The sequence below is a fragment of the Notolepis coatsorum genome, assembly GCF_963971535.1.
Source record: "Notolepis coatsorum genome assembly, chromosome: 19".
Classification (NCBI taxonomy): domain Eukaryota; kingdom Metazoa; phylum Chordata; class Actinopteri; order Aulopiformes; family Paralepididae; genus Notolepis; species Notolepis coatsorum.
The window spans coordinates 46310455-46331406 of NC_140183.1; the positions used below are offsets into that span (position 1 = coordinate 46310455).

Consider the following 20952-nt stretch of genomic DNA (forward strand, 5'->3'; position numbering starts at 1 on the left):
ATCTCCTTTTTCACCACCCTAATTTGGAGCTCCAGTTGGCTAGAATAGCTGTGCTGCATAGAATAATAATAACTTTATTTGTATAGCACTTTTCATACAGAGGTTGCAGTTCAAAGTGCTTTACAACAGTAAAAAATACAGGCATAAGCGAGCATAAAAAGATAGACAGGTAGAATCACAGTGTTTCACATTAGGATCTAGCATCCCAATAGGCTCTCCGCTTACAGTTTTCAGTAACACAAATAGTAAAAATAGTTTAAAATGATTCAGTTTAAAAATAGTAAAAAAGATTATAAAATAGAACGGACATAAAAAATACAGGCATGAGCGAGCATAGCAAGATATGGCAAATCATAGTGTTTCACATTAGGATCTAGCATCCTAATAGGCTCTCTATTCAGTAATACTCCTGTAATTCCCAACATACTTCACAGTACATATTGCTGTAACTTTAGTGATATTAGATCACAGGGACACGAACCCACTAAATAGTGGGACTTATTGCATGAACAAATAATCACAGTGTTTCACATTTGGATCTAGCAAATAATAAAAATAGTTTAAAATGATTCAGTTTAAAAATAGTCATCAGTAAGAAGTAAAAAGTGCAATAACCGACACATGAATTTGATAGGCAGTGTATAAGAGTAGGCAGGGTAAGAATAGTGCAGGTAAATACAAGTTGTGTCAGGATATCCCTGATGTTTCCTCTTGCCACTAGGTGGTAGCAGATATCTATCAGTGAAATGCCTGAGCAAAGAGATAGGTTTTAAGCTGTCTTTTAAAGATGTCTAGCGAGTTGGCTTCCCTGATGTTTTGGGGTAGTTTGTTCCATAGTTTTGGGGCATAGTTGATAAAGGCTGCATTACCGATCCTCTTTTGACTGCTTCTGGGAGCCTCTAGTAGTCCAGCAGCTGATGATCGCAGTGTTCTTGCTGGTGTGTAATTTATTAGAGTGTTGGCGATGTAGCTAGGTCCCTGTCCATTTAGAGCTTTGTATGTAAGGAGAAGGACCTTAAAGTCAATTCTAAATGTTACAGGAAGCCAGTGTAAAGCAGCTAAGACTGGACTAATGTGCTCTCTCCTTTTGGTTCTAGTTAGCAGTCGGGCTGCAGAGTTTTGGATTAGCTGAAGCCTCTCTGTGGTTTTCTTAGGGAGACCTGTGAAAAGTGCATTACAGTAGTCTAACCGGCTAGATATGAATGCATGAATTAGCTTCTCAGCATCATTCTGATTAATAAATGGTCGTACTTTTGCTATATTTCTGAGATGGAAGAACGATGTTTTCGTCACTTTGCTAATATGAGAATTGAAGTTCAGTTCTGAATCTATGATAACCCCAAGACTAGTGACCTCAGATTTGATCCAAGGGGTTAGTCCCCCCAGGTTCTTTATTAATGTTTCTTTTCTAGTTTTGGAGCCGATAATTAGAATTTCAGTTTTGTTCTCGTTTAGTTTCAGGAAGTTCTTACTCATCCATTTATTTATTGCCAGTAAGCAGTCTGTAATGGAGCTAATCGCTGTATCATTTGGTTCAGCAGATATGTACAGTTGTGTATCATCCGCATAGCTATGGAAATCTACATTATGTTCTCTGATGATATCACCCAGCGGTAACATGTAAAGGGAGAAGAGTAAAGGACCTAAGCAACTCCCTTGTGCAACTCCATAGTTGTTGTCGTATATATCAGACATGTGATCTCCTAGTTTAACATAGAATTTCCTCCCTCTGATGTATGTTTTAAACCAGCCCAGCACATGTTCTGAGAAACCGACATGGTTTTCAAGACGATCGATTAGAATATCGTGATCGATTGTATCAAATGCTGCACTGAGATCTAACAGGATAAGGATGGAGATCTTATTCTCGTCAGAGTTTAGTCTGAGGTCACTGATTATTTTGGTGAGGGCAGTTTCAGTGCTATGATATTTTCTGAATCCTGACTGAAATTCTTCTAAGATGTTGTTTTCTTCAAGAAAGGAATTTATTTGAACTGAAACTATCTTTTCAAGTACTTTACTAATGAATGGTAGGTTGGATATTGGACGATAATTTGCCATTTCATTACTATCCAAGTTAGGTTTTTTTAGTAATGGCTTTACAACTGCTGTTTTAAAGGCATCTGGGAAAATACCAGTCCTAAGGGAAGTGTTTATGATATCTAGCACAGGACTTGAAACACTATTAAATACCCGTTTGAAGAAAGCTGTAGGTATGGGGTCAATGTCTGAGGTGGAGGAGTTACATTCTGAGACAGTTTTGCAGAGTACATCTAATGTGATGCATGTGAAACTTCTCATGGTTACATTGCACGGTTTGCCGCAATCAGCTTTATTTCCATCATGAGTAATGCTGGCCCTGATCAAGGTTATTTTGTTGTTAAAGAATAGTGCAAGTTCTTCACACTTAACCGTTGATGACTGAGGAGGTGTAGGGGCAGTGTTGAGTAGTACATTAATAGTGGAAAAGAGGATTCTGGAGTTTCCAGCATTTTCTGTAATGATTTTAGAGAAGTAATCTTTCCTTGCTAAGCGGATGGTTTTATTATAAGCAGTTAAAGCATCTTTGTATATATTACAGCATATGGTGTTTTTTTTAGACCATAGAAGACATCATTGTTTTATGAAGCTCTTCTAATTCCACTAACTTGGAGAGACAACCCTTGCGAAGATTGGAAGCAAATAGCGTGGTGTTACTTCTAATAAACCCCTTAACGGAATTCCACAAAATTCTGGGGTCCTGTACCGATCCAGCATTAAACTGCAAGAATTCAGTGAGCTTCTCCTTAAACTGTAGGTTAAATTCCTCGTTCTTCAGCAGCGATGAGTTAAAGCGCCATCTAGGGGCACGGGACGTTATTTTACTGAGTGAACCCTTAAGGAGGATGTATTTGTGGTCTGACAGTGCAATTGGCTTCAAGTCAAAGTCAAAACTCTCGAATAGCCTAGGGGAGGAGAAGACATAATCAATTCTGGAGAAAGTCTTATGTCTCGCGGAGAAGAAAGAGTAGTCCCGCAAGGTTGGGTTGAGAACCCGCCACATATCCATAACCCCCGTATCTTTAGACCAGCCACGTAGGGCCGCGGACGCCTGCTTTTGATCGTGGGTTACTGCATCTCCGGACTTATCAACCATTGTATCCCACATGGCATTGAAATCAGCACCCACTATGAATGAGTACTCAGGTAGTTTCAGCATCTCTGTAGTGAGTGCAGTATAAAATTGTGCGTCATATACATTAGGGGCGTATGCAGCTATAAGAGCAATTTTCCTGTTAATGTATTCCAATTTTGCTATAGTGATTCGTCCTTCTGCATCAGACCACACGTCTAATAATTTAATATTCAGCTTTCGCTTAGCTACTATGGCTACTCCACGAGACTTAGTGCTAAAAGAAGAGGAGCTTATGTTGTGATAAAATTTGTTTGCAAGTCTTGCACTGTCAGCCTTTAATACAGTGCTTCTCAAACTTTTTCTGTCAGGCCCCCCTTTGGCGGACCAAAATATCTTGGGCCCCCCCTCCCCCTCGCCCCAACAAAATAGTCATGAAATGGGCCATGTTTAAATTTATTGAAATAACACCAATATCGTGACCTTTCAAATTGACAACACCTTCCCTCGCGAGAGCCACCTTGCCTCGCTGTGAAACAGCACTGCAGAATGGTCAGCTCCCATCTCCTCACACAGCGCAGAGAACAGGCGCGCTTTCAGGGGTCGGGTTTTGATGAAATTTACCACGTTTATAACTTCTGTCAAAACCTCATTCAGCTCAGGGCTAAGCTGTCTTGACGCTGGCGCCTCTCTGTGAATTTACAGTGCGTCCATTGCGCGTTTGGCGAGACCCCCTTGATGAGCGCCTGTAGCCCCCTCCTTTTCCCTGCCATGGCCTGCGCACCGTCAGAGCAAAAGCCCACACAGTTCTCCCATTTCAGTCCATGTTCTGTCAGGTAACTGTCAATAATTTTGAAGAGCTCATCAGCTGTCACTCTGTTTTTGACATATTTGCAAAACAGCAGATCTTCACTCAGTGACTGGGAATTTACAAAGCGAACATAGGAAATAAGCAAACAGTCTTTATTGCTGTCCGTCTTTGACAAGGCAACACGCATGTCATCCTCAAGGCTCAACTTGGCCCTATATTTTGTTTTCAGAGCTGTCATGGATGAAAAGCCAGCTTCACACAGATATGTGGTGCTGAATGGTATCAACACCTTAACTGCTGCATCATGAGATACTTGGTACTCAGCACCACACTCTGAAACTAGCTCTCCAGGTGGTATCAGATGAGATTTCAATGAGTTCTTCCAAGAGTTTGGATGGAGATGTGTCAGGAAGCTTTGTCTCAATGTTGTCTGTAAAGTTTTTTTTTTATCAAGAGTAACTTGGTGATCATTTTCTGTGTTTTATTAAATAATGATTTTCAGATTTTGAGAAATGGTCAAACTTATCCAAATATGGTATTTTCATGGAGAACAGTGCAGCTGCAACAGATAGCACTTTAACGAAATAATTGTTTTTGTGCAGAGCTCAAAACGGACGCGTGTTACATGTTGCTGCTCGCGAGCGCCCCCCATCATATAATTATATCTTGATAATGATTGAATAACCTGTGCTCCCTTTGTTTAATGATTACCTTGAGTTACCCGTTTTATGATACTGACTGTTGGTTCAGGTTACTTAAGTGAAAAAGCAAAAGTTCAAAATTTGCATAATGCTGAGTAGCAAGTAACATTCTTTCACAGAGAAGGGAGATGTTGTGTCCTCTAACAGTACATGTTGAAGCTGTACTCCCAAGAGTCTCCACATGGGGCGTAGTTAATAGAATGATGTTATGCCTACAGGAAGTGCAGAAAAAGAGTACACGATGCTAGATGATGATAGAACATGCTGTACCATGCTCGTACCTTGCTATGCTTAACTAAAAGGCTAAAGAGTAATCCTGCTTCCTGAGTCTTATTACTACTCCTCTACCTACATATAAAATACTACGTACGTACAACATAACAAATCCATCGATGAACGTTGGCAGAACATGAAGAGGGCATGGACGGAGACATGTGAGGACACATGTGGGAGGAAGACAAGGCACCACAAGGAGTGGATGACAGGAGAAACACTACAGATAATTCAGACTCGCAAACAAGCCAAAGACACTCAACAATAGTCGCACAAGAGCTGCAAAAGTAAAAGCACAACAAGACTACACCACGGCAGACAAGCGGGTAAAAAGAAGCATTAAGAACGACAAAAAACAATTCATCAACAACCTGGCAACTCAAGCAGAAGAAGCAGCAGCTCAACACAACATGAAGGAACTCTACGACATCACAAGGAAACTGGCTAATAAACGCAAAACTCCGGACAGACCAATATTAGACAAAGAAGGAAAAACACTCACAAAGCAAGAGGCTCAGCTGAAGAGATGGGCAGAACATTTCAGAGACATACTGAACAGACCCAAACAGACAGCGCTAGCCAACAACCATCCAGCAGTACACTCCCTACCGGTCAATACCAACAAGCCCAATAAACAAGAAATAAAAAAGGCCATTTTAAAAACTGAAAAACAATAAAGCACCAGGACCTGACGGAATACCCCCAGAGGCCATAAAAGCAGACCCAGAAATGGCAACAACACTACTCCACAAACTCTTTGGACAGATCTGGGATGAAGAAAAGGTGCCAAGCGACTGGGCAGAGGGATACCTGGTGAAGCTCCCCAAAAAAGGCAACCTGAAGGACTGTAACAACTACAGGGGCATCATGCTCACATCTGTGCCAGGGAAGATTTTGAGCAGGATCATCCTGGAAAGACTGTCCAAAGAAGTGGACAAAGAATTCCGAGAAGAACAAGCAGGTTTCCGACAGGACAGATCATGTACAGATCACATTGCCACCCTCCGCATTATCATAGAACAGACCCTGGAATGGAACACATCTCTCCACCTCACATTCATCGACTTCCACAAAGCAGTCTAGAATAGAGACACTATATGGAAACTCATGGCACATTACGGTATCCCAACGAAGTTCATAACCATCATCCAACAGCTGTACCTACAATCATCCTGCAGAGTAATACACAACGGCCAGCTCACAGACAGCTTTAGAGACAGGAGTCAGACAGGGCTGCCTACTGTCCCATTTCCTCTTTCTTCTGGCAGTTGACTGGATCATGAAACAAACCACAGCCGAACAAAATCTGGGCATTGGACAGTGGACAATGTGAACAATGTGGTCTCAATTAGAGGATTTGGACTTTGCCGACGACATAGTCCTCCTCTCACACACACAAACGCAAATGTAGACCAAACTCACAAAACTTGCCACAATTGCAGCTACCACAGGACTACACATCAATAAAGCAAAAACAAAGGAGATGAAGATGAACCACAATTTAGAAGATGCCGTACAACTGGACGGAGAAGCACTGGACGAGGTGGACACCTTCACATACCTGGGAAGCATCGTGGGGAAGGACGGAGGCAGGAACAAATACATCAAAGCAAGAATAGGGAAGGCAAGAACAGCATTTTTAATACTGAAGCAAACATGGAATTCAAACCACATCTCCACAAAGACCAAACTCCGCATTTTCAACACCAATGTCAAATCAGTTCTATTATACGGAGCAGAAACATGGAGAATCACAAAAGCAACCTCAAACAAACTGCAAACCTTCATAAACAGATGCTTACGACACATCCTGGGAATCTACTGGCCAAACACCATCACAAACGAACAGCTCTGGCAAACCACTCAACAAGAACCACTTGAAACCCTAATCAAACGCAGGAAATGGGGCTGGATTGGACACACCCTGAGAAAACCATCCTCCAACACAACCAGGCAGGCCTGAACCTGGAACCCACAGGGGAAGAGAAAGCCAGGAAGACCCAGAAACAGCTGGAGAAGGTCTGTCAAGGCGGATCTCAAGGAAGAAAGAAGATACAAGATACAAGAGTTTTATTTGTCACGGCATACAGATATACAGTGAAATGCGGGGGGTCTTGCCCGCAACGATGTGCATAATACAATAGTAATAATATATAATAAGAATCCAACCAATAGAGCGACATTGTGCAATAAACAATTAAACAAAGTAGGGCATATCGGTATCTGTACATGAGTTATTTACAGAGCATGCCACAGGTCCTGTGGCAGTGCAGTACACTGTTAGCTACGGATGAGGCATTGGGTCTTTATGTACACTGCTATACAATGCTATTTTATACGATCTCAAGCTATACTATTCTTAAAGTGATCTTTCCTTCTGTAAAGTGTCCATAGTGTGAGCGTGTGCAGCATGAGTGTGTGTGTGCTCATGTTAAAGTGGCTGCTAGTGTGTGAGCGTGTACAGTGTGTGTGTTGTGTGTGTGCTCATGTGTGCTTGTGCGTGGAGAGTTCAGTGTTCAAGGCTCTGGCCTGGGGGAAGAAGCTGAGCCTAAGTCTCTCTGTCCTCGTTACTGGTGCTCGCAGGTGTTTGCCTGACCGCAGCAGCATGAACAGGCTGTTGTTGGGGTGGTGAGGGTCTTTCATTATCCTGCAGGCTCTGGATTTGTCAGGTCCTCTGAGATGTGGACCCCCAGGTACTTGAAGCTGCTCACCCTGTCCACGGTAGCCCTGTTTATCCTCAGTGGTGTGTGTGTCTCCTGCTGTCTCCTCCTAAAATCCACGATCAGCTCCTTGGTTTTACCAATGTTAAGGAGCAGGCTGTTGTCCTGGCACCAGCGTTCCAGTACCTCAACCTCCTCCCGGTAGGCCTTCTCGTCGTTGTCCGAGATCAGCCCCACCACCACTGTGTCATCCGCAAACTTCACTATGGAGTTGAACTTGGCCACACAGTTGTGTGTGTATAGTGCAGCAGGGGGCTCAGAACACAACCCTGGGGGGACCCGATGCTCAGGGTGATGGTGTTGGAGGTCTGACCCCCCACCCTGACCGCCTGGGGCCTTTCGCTCAGAAAGTCCAGTATCCAGGCGCTCAGAGCGGAGCTCAGATCCAGCTCGATCAGCTTGTCCACCAGTCTGGTGGGGATTATGGTGTTGAACGCTGAGCTGTAGTCAATGAACAACAGTCTCACATAGCCCCCCTTCTGGCGGTCCAGGTGAGAGAGGGTGCTGTGCAGTACTTGGGAGACCGCATCATCAGTGGACCTGTTTGGCCTGTATGCAAATTGCATAGGGTCCATATCACTGGGGAGGGAGGCACAAATGTGATCCTTGACCAGCCTCTCGAAAAATGTCATGGCCACAGAGGTGAGTGCCACCGGTCTGTAGTCATGTTGGGGAGGATTTCTTTGGTACAGGGATGATGGTAGACATCTTGAAGCAGGCAGGGACTACTGACTCCGCCAGGGATCGATTAAATATGGCGGTGAACACAGGGGCTAGCTGGTTAGCACAGGACTTAAGTATGCGTCCTGTTATTCCATCTGGGCCAGCAGCTTTTCTGGTGTTCACCTGCATAAATGCTCTTCTCGCACTGTGTACAGACAATGAGAGAGCGTCCCGCCCCCCGCGGTGCCCCCCCCCCCCCCCCCCCCCCCTCCACAACAGCCGGCGCACCAGTGACGTCACTAGCCGTTGAGCTAGCGGCGCCACTGTCTGCACCAAACCGAGCGTAGAAAGAGTTGAGTTTGTCCGTGAGAGAGGCGTCGTCGCTCCCCATTGAGGGGGCGCTGACTTTGTAGTCAGTTATCGTCCTCAGTCCCCGCCATAAGCCTCTTGTCATTCTGTGCCATTTGTGTCTCCATTTTGTCAGCATACGTCCGTTTTGCAAGTTTAACAGCCTTGCGCAAAGTATAGACTGTAGCCTTATACTCCTCCATGTTTCCTGACTCTCTGCCCAGGTTGTAGGCAGTGGTGCGAGATTTCAGAGCTGCTCTGATAGTACTGTCCACCTGTTTCTGGTTTGGGAAGACCCGCACCTTTTTCGTGGGGACATCATGGAAGGAAGCAGAGAAAATCGCCCAACACCGAACCAGCTGGAGAGATTTCATGAATGACCTATGCTCCCCAAAGAGCAAAAGGGTTTAAGAAGAAGATAGATGAAGGGTTAAATTGGCATAATCACATTGACAATGTATGCAAAAAGTCAATGATGATGCTTGGAATTTTGAGAAAGGTCTGCCCCATGATACATCCCTCTGCCCATCTAACCTTGTATTATAGGTTTTTATAATATTTATTATTTTTAATTTAATTTAATATTTATAGTATTTTTATTTCCTTACCTTAACTACTGTAATATAGTCTAGGCTGCAACATATCCATCATATTTTAACAAATTAGTCATAATCCAGAAGAGGATGATTTCTCACTCTACCAGATATGAACCATGTGCACCTCTGTTCCGCAAATATTCTCTACTATCAATTGACAAACTTAATACCTTCCAAACATGCTCATTCATATTCAGGGTCATTAACAATAGGCAAGATCTTCCTGATACCTTCCATAGTTTCTTCATCTTTTCATCAGAATTTCACTCATATCCAACAAACCATAGTAATAAACGCCACTTACGTTTCTGTCGGACATCTAGCCATCAATTCAACATTAGCTTTAGAGGTCCTAAACTCTGGAACACTAAGTTCATCATCGAGGTCAACAACCTCCTTATCTATATTTAAAAAACAATTAAAATCTCATTTAATTTCATCATAAATCACCATCACATTAAGTTACTCCTGTGCATCAGTGTTACATCTACTGTATGGCTGCTTGTTCTTCTTCCTCATGATATACTGTTAATATGTTTTTCTCCTCTCCTTTGCCCTCTTGTACGAAAAAAAAAAAAAAAAAAGTCTCGTTATTGACTCGTGTCAATCTTCCATGTTTTCGCTAGTGTCTGCCTTATGTCTCTGATCCTGTTTTGTAGTTTATTTTCTAGACCATGTTTACATGTATTTCGTTTATTTGTAGCAGCCTGAATATTCTACAAAGTATTCAGTAGTGCTAACTAACTGTTACTTTCCCTGTGTGTGTATAACGTGTGATTAACAGTGTTCCTTTGGATAGCTTAACAGTGTTCCTTTGGATAGCTCACCCAGTCTAACGACGAGGTGAGGTGCTACTCTTCTCCGGCTGCAGTATGAATTACTAACAATAACATTGAGCCCTTTTCCCTTTCTGGAGCGGTCCTGAGTGGGACCAGTGGAGGTTGCCAGCAGAGGGCGGAGTGGCAGTCGTGGCAGGTGGAGCGGTGGAGAGAAGCAAGCAACGAGGAAGAGGGAGTTACCTGGAGGCAAAGGGAGCAGGAAGCTCTCTTCGGTGTTGGACTTGACCGTGATCAGTCGCAGTCACAGCGGGTGTGTGCTTTGGAATAGCCCTGTTGAAGAAGTTATGAAGGAGAGCCCCATTGGAACGAGCAGCGGGTGATGAGAAGTACTTGCTAGTAGACGGGTTATCCTAGAAGTACGGGCGGGTACTCAAACGAGCCCGTGGAAGAAGAGCGGTTGAAAAGCCTTGTTGGAACGAGCAACTGGTGACAACAAGTACTTGCTAGTGACGGGTTATCCTAGAAGTATCAGCGATAGTGTGTGAGTAAGAGATACAGAACCGAAGGACTAACGTCTAGAGTTAACGAGACTAATGTCTAACATTAGCGGGTTATAGTAGTTACTGTGTGCGGTGTATTAGTATGCTGCTAGCGGCTCCGTCTGACTTGAGTAGACTACCGGGCGCACGGCGCTGAAGAACCGGTGGTATAGCCAGCCACGTTGCGTTAGTAGCACAACCGATATAGCAGGAGGGTGCGTCGAGACCCGAAGTTTAGCTGTGTTTAGGGTAGCAACAGTATTAGCTCGCGCGACAGCAGCAAGCCAGCAACAGCCAGCGGTGGACGTCTCCCAGACGGTACAGAGGACGCCTCTTCCCACCAGCAGAGGACGCCATCCAGCACGCTCCTCCAGCTAACCACTGCCTATGCTGTTCGCCCAGCCTGGTGGCTGTGCTCGCGGGATCGCCGACGCCATCTTGTCACCTGGACGAGTGGGGACAAGGGTGAGTCCGCCATCTTGGCTAAGTACTAACGATACCACGTGTATCAACAGCAACGTCCATTCAAGTGAACGCTAACAACCAGTGTCTAAGGGGTACCCCGAACAATTTAAGCCAGCTTAGGTTTTCTTTTGGTTATTTGTTTATTTGGTTATTTGAATTCCCAATGTTTCTCTACTTATTGCCTGGGTTCCCCTAGTACAAGCGGGGTGTTTTAATGTATTGAGCACACGGTGCCTATGGTGGGAAGAGCTTCCCCTACATTATAACAGTGAGAGCACCCGGTGCCAATTATGAATAAATGACAGTGTTCATTGTAATGGATAACATGCCCAGGCTTCAGTAAAAGTAGACTTGATTGGGATCATTGTGTGTGTCTGTTTCTTCCGTTTTCCATTTGCTATTCTAACCCCTGGGTAAATATTGTGACTGCATAATTATTTAACCCTTACACCCCATTCACAGAATAGCATTTGAAGGGTCTATACAGGTGGTCAAGGAAGGGTACTGCTTAAAGGGAAGCCCAATAATACTATTGAACTGACAGTCACTGGGTGTGGGAGGGCTGTCGGAGGTACTGGGGGAAGTGAGGGTGTGTGGGGAGCTACTGTTGACCGCCTTGGAAGGCGAGGGAGACCAGAGTACCAGTCCCCAGGTTAGTAAATCCTGGGCCCCATCCACTCCAGCTGCAAGCCCTCCAGAACGACGTTCCGGGCCAAAGACGGGGGTACATATAGGTCCAATACTATAGTATCCTACTACCCAGTGTCTGTGTACTACTACTCCCACAAGCAGGGATAATCCACCCTTCTACATATTGTTTATGGACAATGAGATGGGAGTGGAACTTTGTACAAGCCCTTTGGGCTTCGTTCCCTCCTAGCAGGGCCGGTTCTATGCATAGGCGAGCTAGGCGATCGCCTAGGGCGCCAATGGCTGGAGAGGGCGCAATTTATAAAAAAAAAAAAAAAAAAATCCCCCCACATCGCTTATTTTGGAGATCGAGGTCATACATTGACACTGAAATGAAAAAATATTTCATCAACTAAAATATCTATAATTTCCAGAATAGTAAACGCATACAGGCATAGAGGCGACGGTGTGTTTCAGGCTGTGTGATGTACAGGCAGCTCTGTGTAAGAGTGTGTTTCAGGCTGTGTAACGTACAGGCGTAGAGGCTAGTATCAGATATCAGGCTGGTACAAGGCTAGTATCAGATATCAGGCTGGTATCAGATATGAAGCGTCTAGATCAGCTACAGAAGCACCGGATTTGCTTCTGCTCAAGCCACTGCCAGAGACCTCTGTGAGGAGATGAATGTGGAGGCTGTGCTGAAGCAGAAGAGGCTGAGAAAAACAAAACAGCAATTCTCCTACGAGTCTCCTGATGAGCCCTTCAGTGATACACTGAAACAAATGGAAGTTTCCTTCTTCAACCAGGTTGTGGATGTCTCTATTGAATCACTGCATGAGCGATTTCAGACCTTAAGTGAAGTTGAGAGCAAGTTTGGGGTGCTTATCAACTTCCCTAAGCTTTCCACTGAGGAGCAGAAACAGCAGTGTGCAGCACTAAGTAACTCCCTCACCTGCAATGGCCAGTCAGACCTGGATAGAGAAGAACTTGCATTGGAAATGCAAAATTTCCCAGATTTTCCCAAGGCCAACATGACCACCCTGGAACTTTTATCCTTTCTACAGGAGAAGAAACTGAAAGAAATGTACCCAAATATGTGGGTGGCCCTCAGAATTGCTGCCACTTCTCCAGTGACTGTAGCTTCTGCAGAGAGGAGCTTCTCAAAATTGAAGCTCATTAAAACATACTTGAGGTCTACAATGTCACAGGACAGTCTCAATGGCCTGGCTATGATGAGTATTAACAGAGATGTGTCTAGCAAGCTTTCACATGATGACATTATTGATGATTTTGCAGCAAGGAAGTAAAGGCGTATCCGATTTTAAGGCTGCTCAAAGTAGGGTCCCATTTCATTGTTGAAAAAAATGAATGTTGTGAATGTGAATGTTCCCAAGCCGATCTGTTAACACATCCACCGCCGGAAACGCTTTAAAGCATTATTGCCCGCCATGCTTTGACCGCCAGACCTCGCTGTACAGCGTTATTGAGATCAATATTTAATTTTTTCGCCATGGCATTCATAATTCATATATACACCCGCAACGCTGCAGCTGGACCCTAAAGGTGAAGGCAACGACGGCTCAATACACAATGTACATAATGGATCGCTTTATAAACGTAATAATCGATATGATTTCGGCGTTTATTGCGACATACAAACCGGAAATGGACCTAGGCGATCGACGTCCTATACTTGGGATCTTTCACCACCAGTCTCTTTGACGCACGGTAAGATTATAATTATTTTCAGCCCAATTGTACATTTCTTTATTTACAAACCATCTGATCAATAAATCAACCCAACCTACATAAAGCATTTACTGATGATCGGGGAATTATAAACGACCCCCCCCCCCTTTCCTCCGCGCTTGATGAGGCATAACTATACGGATCATATACATTTGAATTTTTTAATATAGCGTGTCTAGGGAAGAAACGGCAATCGATAATCTATATATGCGTTTAGGCCTATAACTCACGTTCTAGGAATTACTGCAGAAAACGATAAAAACATACTTATATTCTAGACGGTATTTTTGTATGAATGTATGAATGAAAAAGTATAATGTTCCCACATCCTGAACGATAGATAATCGATGTTGAATGGGCCATAGTAATGTCGATATAGCAATACAATTTAAAAAGTTATAGCCCTGCAAAGAAGGTACACATCTCCATAGGCTTACAGTGGTGGCAGACTGGGTATATTGATGAGTACAATGGCTGGCAGTCAATGTGTTAACTCCATAGGCTTACAGTGGTGGCAGACTGGGTATATTGATGAGTACAATGGCTGGCAGTCAATGTGTTAAGGAAGTGTAGTATATAGTACTTGTTTTTATTGCTACATCAAGGCCATTCCAAATGGATACCCCACAAACTGAGATGCACTTGCTTTTGAGAGTAGTACGGACAATAGCTTGTTTTAAATTAAATTCCCCTCTTAGATTATAAGCCCCATCTCAGCCCATGAACATGTTTTGTATGTTGCCCGGGACTATATTTTGTGTTACTTTAAACATGAATTGTGCAGTTTTTAATTTAACCAAATCTTTAAATTTCAGAGTTGACTTTTAACAAATAACAATTGGTATGATCTCTATAACCAGCATGATGTACAATCATTATAGCTCTTTTTTGCAGTGCATATCTTTTGTAGGTTGGTTTTATATGTATTTCCCCAAACTTCAACACAATATGACCGGAGGTAGCTCAGGTAGGTACAATGAGTGTGCAATACAGAGTGTACAGTGATTTCTGATTTAAGATGTATTTAGTTTTACCCAGAATTCCCAAGCTTTTCGCAATTTTGAGCATAGATATTTTGTGTGTGGTTTCCAACTGCAATTTGGGTCCCAACACTGACCCCTGTGGGACACCACAGGTAATATTTAAGCACCTTGACTTGTTCTGGCCTATTTGAACAAATTGCTGTCTATTACTAATATAGCTTTTAAGCCATTCAAATGCGACCCCTCTGACACCATACTGTCCATCCCCTCTGACACCATACCTGTCCATCTTTTTAAGTAGGAATCTCATGATCTATTGTATCAAATCTTTTTAAGGTCAATGAATAATTATACGAAGAGCGTATTTCATTCTCTCTATACATGTGGTTATTTGCTCTACTAGCTCCATTAATGCCATGGAAGTAGATCTAGCTGTTCTGAAACCATACTGACTATCCATTAATAGTTGACATTTTCAATGAATTTGGCCAGTCTTTCATCATATAGTTTCTCAAATATTTTTGAGAACTGTGATAATAATGATAGCGGTCTGTAGTTGGTGAAGAGGTGTTTATCTCCAGCTTTGGGATAACTTTGGCTATTTTAATTTTTTCTGGAAATTTTCGAGTTTTGAATGCAAGATTAAATATGTGAGTTAATGGATCCACAATTCCCTCAATTATATTCTTTACCGGGGTCATATCAATATTGTCTCCATCTGTTGAAGTTTTGCATTTGTTTACCATCTCAGTTATTTCTTTTTTTCTTATAGTTCCCAAAGATATTGAGTCAGGGATTCTTTCTCCACAGTCCTCCTCGATTCAAATTGACTGCACTTAACATGCAAATACTTGTCGGGTTAAATTTGGAAGACAAATGCATAACTGATCTATAATAAATGCACCCGACACAAAATGCACACATTATTTTGTTAATGTTAATTATATTGTTTATAGTTTTATCATTTAATGTACAGTTCAGTTTGTTTTATTTTATCATTTGCCTTAATTCTATTACTGATTATCTTGTTATATATAATAATTGCAATTTAAAATGTGTTATTTAATTCGATACATTCAGTTCCAATAAAAATATTTTTTTTCTTAAAGATATTAGTGGTGGTGATGGTGTGTTTATGTTTAGTAGTAACATTGTAACAGTTACAATGGAGTACAGGATATGATATTTTTTGTTGTGGACAGCTGAATGTCAACTCTTCTGATGGTAAGTCATATGTTTATTTACGCAAGCCAGCCTTGGGCTCTTTTAACAATATGCAAAATATGCTGTACTCATACTGAAGTTATTCATATACTAGGTCTGGTCTGCTTGGGATTCCATGTGACATACTTAATGCTGTGTGTGAGAGAGAGAGAGAGAGAGAGAGAGAGAGAGAGAGAGAGAGAGAGAGAGAGAGAGAGAGAGAGAGAGAGAGAGGAGAGAGAGAGAGAGAGAGGAGAGAGAGAGAGAGAGAGAGAGAGAGAGAGAGAGAGAGAGAGAGAGAGAGAGAGAGAGAGAGAGAGAGAGAGAGAGAGAGAGAGAGAGAGAGGAGAGAGAGAGAGAGAGAGAGAGAGAGAGAGAGAGAGAATCGATCTCTTCTCTCTCTCTCTCCAACGCAGTGAGCTCTCCGTAGTATGATCATTATGATCGACTGAATAAAAAAATAAATAGGTTTACAATTTACATACTGTAGCTGTCACTTGTTCATTAATGTTACCTAAATGTCATAAGTGAATTGTGTAGAAACAACTCACCAAAATTGACTCTTTCACAACTTATTTGACAAAAAAAAATCGACAAAAAGGGGAGTTGGGGGGGGCGCCAGTGGGTGTCTGGCCTAGGCCCACCAAAATGGTCAGAAACGGCCCTGCCTCCTAGCACTGTTTTTCTTAAATAATGTGCTAAATAAATAAACTAAAACTAAAAAACTATAGGCCAACATTGGATTGGTTCTAATAAAATGTTAAATGTTTTATTCAAACTTTGTCCATCTGTGGTGTTTCAGGTCAAATTTGACCAAATAGGTGAGACTAATAAGGGTACTACATATAGGGTATTACGTGGTAGCACAGGGTACTACATGGTACCGAGAGGGTGCCAATAAAGAGTTGTATAGGATCAGCCAAAAACTGAGAAACACCATAAATGTGACTCGGGAGTAGTCTGGGGTCTTAGACATTTTCCCTACTTTTGGTTTGCCTGGTGTAATTGTGGAATAATGCAGGTATCACCTCCACACTGTAATGCACAATCATGTTACTGTATATACATTTGTTTTCAGGACAAACTGGGCTATAAGAATATGTATACCATGGGATAACGCTCGAACGTATACATAAAATTTTTTTAATTTTTTGCATGTTCGACGGAAGATACTGACTGTCAAATGACCATAGTATTGTCTCCTTAGCTATAATATAGAATATAGATATAGCTCTACAAACAAGGTGACGCACCCCTATCTTTAAAGTGTGGCCTAGCTAGAACAGGATGAGGAAAATCCCCGGCGCTGAATGAGTTAATAGACGTCTCATACATATTAGAGACCTTGATTTCTTCTTATTCATTGTATGGAAGCAGGGATTCCCTTATCCACCAAGAGACCACACCATTGAAAAATATCTCACATTGAACTGTCAAGTGGAACTACCATTTTCCCTTGTACAGCCCTGAAAAACTCCCTGCATGCAGAGACAAACAGTCAAACCGGTTTCTCTGGCCTGGGAGGATGCCGAAAGAATGCAAATCCATTCACGCAGCAGTGACCGCGACACAGTTAGAGAACTTCTGAACACACATTATTTACCTTTAGTCTGGAGACCAAAAACCAAGCGGATAACTAAACCATAGTAAAGTTTCCGCAAGACATTATCTTATCAAACGTCAAATTAGTTTCCCCTTCAAGACAATGTTAGGTGGAAACTTGGTTTCAATCTATCATCATTGCTGGAAACAATACTTTCTTTTTTATAGAGTAAACTAGATCAAATCATGACTTGCAGGCAACTGAAGAGTCCTATTTCAGAAATGTGATACTCCCCTTTAAAAATGGGTTTCTGGCATGAATCTGGAATTTCTCTGTATGGAGACAAACAACATTGAGCAATACAGTAAACACATGATTTCAAATTAATATAAAATGGTTGAAAATTAAACCTTTCAATTCTCAGAGGTCTGAAAAAAGGTGACAGTATAAAATACATTTTCATAATGAAGAGACATTTATTTTCTTACAAATATATCATATATTTCTGTATATACAGTATTGTAAGTGAATATATACAAAGTTTATAAGAAGTAGAATCCTGAGGTGGCCATTTTGACTGGGCCACTGCAATCAAAGAGACTTGTCAATATACTCAAAGACTCTTCATAACAGAGTTTATTGCATTTGGATATTTACAGCATATTTGCCAACATGGAAAATGTAACATTATAAAACATTCATGATCTACTCCAAGTTCATTGCAGTATTAATCTCATTCACAGTAATGGTAGACGTTTCTCGTTAACCAAATGAAAAGTTTAGAAAACTTGTATTAAAAAAAAATAATAGGGTTTCCCTACTCCCCTTGTGTGTTTAATTTTGAGCCGACTTGTCCTTAGTTGATCATATTCACACATCGACCATTTTGCTCTTATGTCGTGTTTTGCCTTCACTATCACTTCCCCCATGAGTAAAAAGAAGCATTAAGGGTCACAGACAATCACAGTCATTGAGGTACATGACCGAGTTTCTCTCCCTCTGATTTCACAGCATTTCCACACCATTCATTCCCTTCTTTCTTCAGGGTCCTAGCGGGCCTGGAGGGCCATGCCCTGTATGTGTTTGGTTGGTAGGATCAACTGGATGTGGCGGTCTGCTGTGAATGGCCATGTTTGGCACGACCACAAAGGCCAGGATCCCCACAAGCATCAGACCCACAGTGATGGTGATGATGGTGGCCACCACAGCATAGTAGCACTGGTCCGAGCGGAACAAGCTGCGCAGGCGACCTCTGACCCTGTTGGGAGGCCGACCCACATCCACCATAGTGGCTGGAGCTATGCCCTGCTCCAAGGTGCCCAGGTGGATGTCCCCGCTTCCTATGGCCTGGCCATCCTGCTTCTTTTTGGGCAATGTGAGGATAGTGGGCCCAGTAGGACTGGTAGCAGGGGGGTTCTTCAGGACCAGCTTGCCCTTGTTGCGCTTGAAGCGAATGGACAGCGCTCTCTGCATCTCTGGAGGGAGTTTGCGGAAGATGTCCTGGTTGTTGCCCAGATGGGGCAGATCCCGGCCGTGGGGGATCTCGGTGGGCCCCCGGCATATGGGGCAGGACAGGGACTTCATCTCTGCAGAGGACACGTTGATGCGTGCGAGACACTCCAGACAGAAGGTGTGTCCACAAGAGAGCAGCTTGGGGGTCTTGAAGACGTTGTCATAGGAACAGAAGCACACCACGCACTCCGTCTCGTCCGTAGTGTCTTCTGGGGGCTTGAACTTCTTGCGGTCACTTTCTCCCTCCCCCCTGTGCCGTATGCGGGCCTCCGCGCTCCTCCCGCGTTCCCTCCTGTCTCCTGGTTGCCTCTCTCGCTCTCTCCTCCTCTCTCGATCTCTGCCTCCCCTCTCGGAGTTAGTGCTCCTGGATCTCCTCACTTTTGTGGGCTTCTTCTTCCCTGGGTCTGCCCTGATGGTCTTCTCTCTCTGGTCCAGTTTGGGTTTGGTGTTAGGGGTCTGCCTGTCGCCATGGCTCCCTTCCCGGTTCCCACTGCCTCCTCGTCTCTCCCTTTCATCACCCATGTTGCTGTGCAGTCAGGTGTCCCTTGTTGGATGGAGGTGAGCTGCCTTCTCCAGTGTCTCCAGATCAGCTGTGGGAAATTAAATGGGAGATAACAACAAACTCCAGATCAGGGAATAAAGGAGAGGAACTTCTCAACACTGCTACTTATGAATGGTATATCTGGAGGGAACAAAGCGGTTCCTTTTGCTGTATCATGCAGATGAAGCAACATAGACTAATCTTCTAGCGTAACCTCTATTGTATTTCAAATTCTTATATTTATTGACTTTGGTTTTCCATTTGCTCAACAGGCATGTGGTGATTGTTGCCATGTTTGTTTTATAGGTTTTCCTGCACAAATGTACAGAACCCTGCCTACTGAACTGGAAGTATGTTGAAGTATGTAAAGGAGCAGAGCAAAGCAAGTCTTTGGTTGCTGACGGTATTCCATTGTTTTGAAATGCCAGTGAGCATTCCACCATGGACCATCCATCCACCCACACGGTGGCTCAATCATTAACCAGGTTGTTAACCCGAGGCAACCTACAATGCCATTTTATGTAGCCATCTACAGAATTTGCATAGAATGCATTCTATCAAAACATTCGCAGCAGGTTTTGGACTTCCTGTTAGAATGGCGGTAGAGACATTAACATCACAGAAGTCGATGTGCGTATGGCATTTCTGAACAGTGAGAACAGGGCATCTCACAATGACAACAAAACAGGTCAACATTAAGATGCACTGACCTCCTGAGGTGGATGAATGTTGGAATCAATCCACGATAGTCCAGCATGGAGAATAATTCCCAGTGTGGTTTATCTTCTGTTCAATACTTCCATCTCCACTGAAACCCACATCCAACTTTTCCACTTTTATTCGACCAGTTCTCTGATCTCCTCTTGCGTTCCCTTTTTTCCTCGTTTGTCTCAGGCTCCTCTTTCTTTTTGTGTTTTATGACACACTGCACTGGTCTGCCTCCCCCACATGTCCCTCCTCCCTCTGTCTTTCTCCTTCTTTCTTCCAGTCCCTGGTTTCCTCCCTCCCTCCCGTCCAACCAGTTAGACCAGTCAGTTTGGCATTTGAACCACTGCTGCAATATGTGTGCATATTGTGTGTGCATAGGATATGTGGGTGAAATTAACCGTTTGTTGCATCTGTATCCAAGTGTGTTGCATCTGCTTCGGCGTATGCGTCTGTACGGTATCTAGAACCAGTTGTTACATAATTACTGAATACAGTGGCCACTCCATAACTTTCTTGATGAAGTCGACGACTTCATCCCCCCCCCTCTCAGCGTGACACAAGGCATTTACATCAGATGTGCCCTCAGTCCCTTTACAAGTGACATTCTATGGATCGACTTGCACATTATTTTATGCTGTGTGAAGGTTCCCTTCTGCGATGTGGAACAGGGAAGAGTGCAACTCTGTGGAAAATTCCAGCGTCGTTGGAGCGGAGGCAGGACCAGTCAAGAGACAATATACTGTAATCCAGGACACGCATACCAGTCATACCACATTCTGCCTACTGGTTCAATGCAAACTACTTTACTACTTTAACTCACCTTTCTGCAATCCGACACTGAAAAACACTGGTCTTAGTTACAGTTTACTCGTCATTTACAGTATGAAGGTCCACTCACTGAACATTAGTGTTGTAGTCAAGACCACCTAAACAGACACCGAGTCAAGACAGAGTGTTTGAGGCCGAGTACAAGACCAGGACCCGGGGGAACTTGTTGAGTTATTTGTTGCAATTGAAGGGGGACGTTTTACAACCAATCACAGTAAAACATTTAAATAAAGCCCTGCAGTTGTAGT

General features: G+C 43.2%; 1 protein-coding gene across 1 annotated transcript; it reads right to left on the bottom strand.

Moving 5' to 3' along the window:
* Positions 1 to 16393: 16393 nt before the first annotated feature.
* rnf183 (ring finger protein 183) lies at positions 16394 to 20073 on the bottom strand. Its single transcript, XM_084335999.1, has 2 exons — positions 19879 to 20073; positions 16394 to 19217 (listed from the first exon to the last, which is right to left on the bottom strand). Exon 2 carries the CDS (start codon positions 19147 to 19149, stop codon positions 18157 to 18159), a length of 993 nt encoding a protein of 330 aa, XP_084192125.1. The 5' UTR covers positions 19150 to 19217; positions 19879 to 20073; the 3' UTR covers positions 16394 to 18156.
* Between the last annotated feature and the right edge of the window lie 879 nt (positions 20074 to 20952).

Coding starts and splice junctions, on each gene's coding strand:
- rnf183 (XM_084335999.1), bottom strand. CDS start 19,149: ATGGGTGATGAAAGGGAGAGACGAGGAGGCAGTGGGAACCGGGAAGGG.